The sequence below is a fragment of the Lontra canadensis genome, unplaced genomic scaffold (assembly GCF_010015895.1).
Source record: "Lontra canadensis isolate GAN:19392208 unplaced genomic scaffold, GSC_riverotter_1.0 scaffold21, whole genome shotgun sequence".
Classification (NCBI taxonomy): Eukaryota; Metazoa; Chordata; class Mammalia; order Carnivora; family Mustelidae; genus Lontra; species Lontra canadensis.
This window is the reverse complement of record NW_022631015.1, coordinates 23,646,286-23,648,183: the sequence shown is the minus strand read 5'-3', so window position 1 is coordinate 23,648,183 and position 1,898 is coordinate 23,646,286. Positions and strand designations below refer to the sequence as shown.

Sequence of the window (1,898 nt, the reverse complement as noted above, 5' to 3'; positions counted from 1 at the left end):
ACAGGTCTACATTAGAAATGGCATTTTCATTTAGAATTATTAGTTTAGTAAAACTAAAGGAATAATGGTTTGATAGAACCGTTTTTCGCTCATAGAGCTCAATTTATGGTAGGTGTTGTAACTGACAGGGAAATGTGCACATACTTTTTGCGCGGCCCAAAATGAAAGTAAGATTTCTAGTTACCTTTAAGCTTGGTAGGATATATCTGAGAATAGCTTTTAGAAAGAATTATAGCTCATTTATTGACAGCATGCGTGGCTCTGAAAAGAGCCTTTGGGGTAGGATGTCAGGAGGCTTACTTGTCAGGTTCACTTGGAGCTGGTGTACTTGGTGACGGCCTTGGTGCCCTCGGACACAGCGTGCTTGGCCAGCTCCCCGGGCAGCAGCAGGCGCACGGCCGTCTGGATCTCCCTGGACGTGATGGTCGAGCGCTTGTTGTAGTGCGCCAGGCGGGACGCCTCGCCCGCGATGCGCTCGAAGATGTCGTTGACGAACGAGTTCATGATGCCCATGGCCTTGGACGAGATGCCGGTGTCGGGGTGCACCTGCTTCAGCACCTTGTACACGTACACCGAGTAGCTCTCCTTGCGGCTGCGTTTGCGCTTCTTGCCGTCCTTCTTCTGCGCCTTGGTCACCGCCTTCTTGGAGCCCTTCTTGGGGGCCGGCGCGGATTTGGCTGGTTCAGGCATGCTGAGTCGCTTTCTTCTGACAGAGAAGAAAATGGAGTCTGCAGCAGGATCCTGCATATTTGTAGGCAGTGGTATGCAAATGACGGATGCGTTTGGCTACCGTTGATTCGTCAACTCGTCGTCCGTCTGCCGGCTAATGATTGGCTGTAGTTCTTCTCTCCATTGGTCATATCCGGAAAGCAGTTTCCCCAGTACATCCTGGCTTCTTTAGTCTAGTTTAGTTTTTTCTTTTAATTTAATAGGAATGCAGATTAATTTGTGGAACAGTTTTGAATATAAATCTAATAATGACTCCCTTTTGTGTTTTGTAATGCCAGAGAGGTAACCTACTTTGTAACACGTTCAGATTATTTTCTATTGTAGGGTTTCCAGACAGGCCACTGCCTTTCAGTGTGCCTCTTTGGCATGTAGGCTATTCTGATTTGAAGGCTCTTGAGACCCTGCAGACTCGAGAAATTTTTCTTCCTCTCTTAACCATAGAGAAGAATCTAAACTGGGGGGTCTTTTCCGAATAAAGGTTACGAATTGAGATTAATTTTATCTGAGTGACCCATCTCTACGGCAGGGCAAACATCTAATTACCAAACATTGTCTCTTCTCTTTGCTGTATGAAGTATATTCCTTTACTCTGAAATGTCAAAGTCCAACCCTTCTTTAGTTCAGAATGACACATATATATACCTTATTTTGCTTGTTTGGGGAATTTCTATGTGTTGTGGAGTCTCTATATGTTCTGTATAAAGTTGGTTTTCTCTTGTTAATTTTTTAATGTCAAGCTTCAGGGAGATTTGAGGGGACAGGAATGCTTGCTCCCCAATGGTTGGCATAGTTGGCAGGACTCTTTAACTCAGTGGATACTGCTTGCAACAGACCATGCGGCAGCTTCGAGATCCTGGGACTTCTGCTGTACTGCTGGCAGTGGGTAAGTTTTACCGTGTCAGCCTCTTCCAATCTCTGTGGAATCTGATGGAGCAAGCCGGGTGAGACTTCTTTTTTTTTCTTTCTAAATTTAGATTAGCAGGAGAAAATATTTGTGAACCTAGTTCCTTGGGCTAAGTGACTCTGCTTAATTTGGCAGAGTACCCTTTAGTAACTAACGGATCATTTTCCTACCAGAGATGGTCTCTGTTTTCCTTTGTCTGCATCTTTTATGTTGTTTTGGGGTTTGTTGCTAAGCTACTTCTTGGAAGCCAGTGCCCCATTTACGA

The 1,898-nt window shown here is 44.9% G+C and overlaps 1 protein-coding gene across 1 annotated transcript; it reads right to left on the bottom strand.

The window, feature by feature from the left end:
* Nucleotides 1-283: 283 nt before the first annotated feature.
* On the bottom strand, nt 284-701 carry LOC116870038 (histone H2B type 1-C/E/F/G/I). The gene has a single exon (XM_032861744.1). The coding sequence runs from the start codon at nt 688-690 to the stop codon at nt 310-312; it is 381 nt and encodes a 126-aa protein (XP_032717635.1). The 5' UTR covers nt 691-701; the 3' UTR covers nt 284-309.
* Between the last annotated feature and the right edge of the window lie 1,197 nt (nt 702-1,898).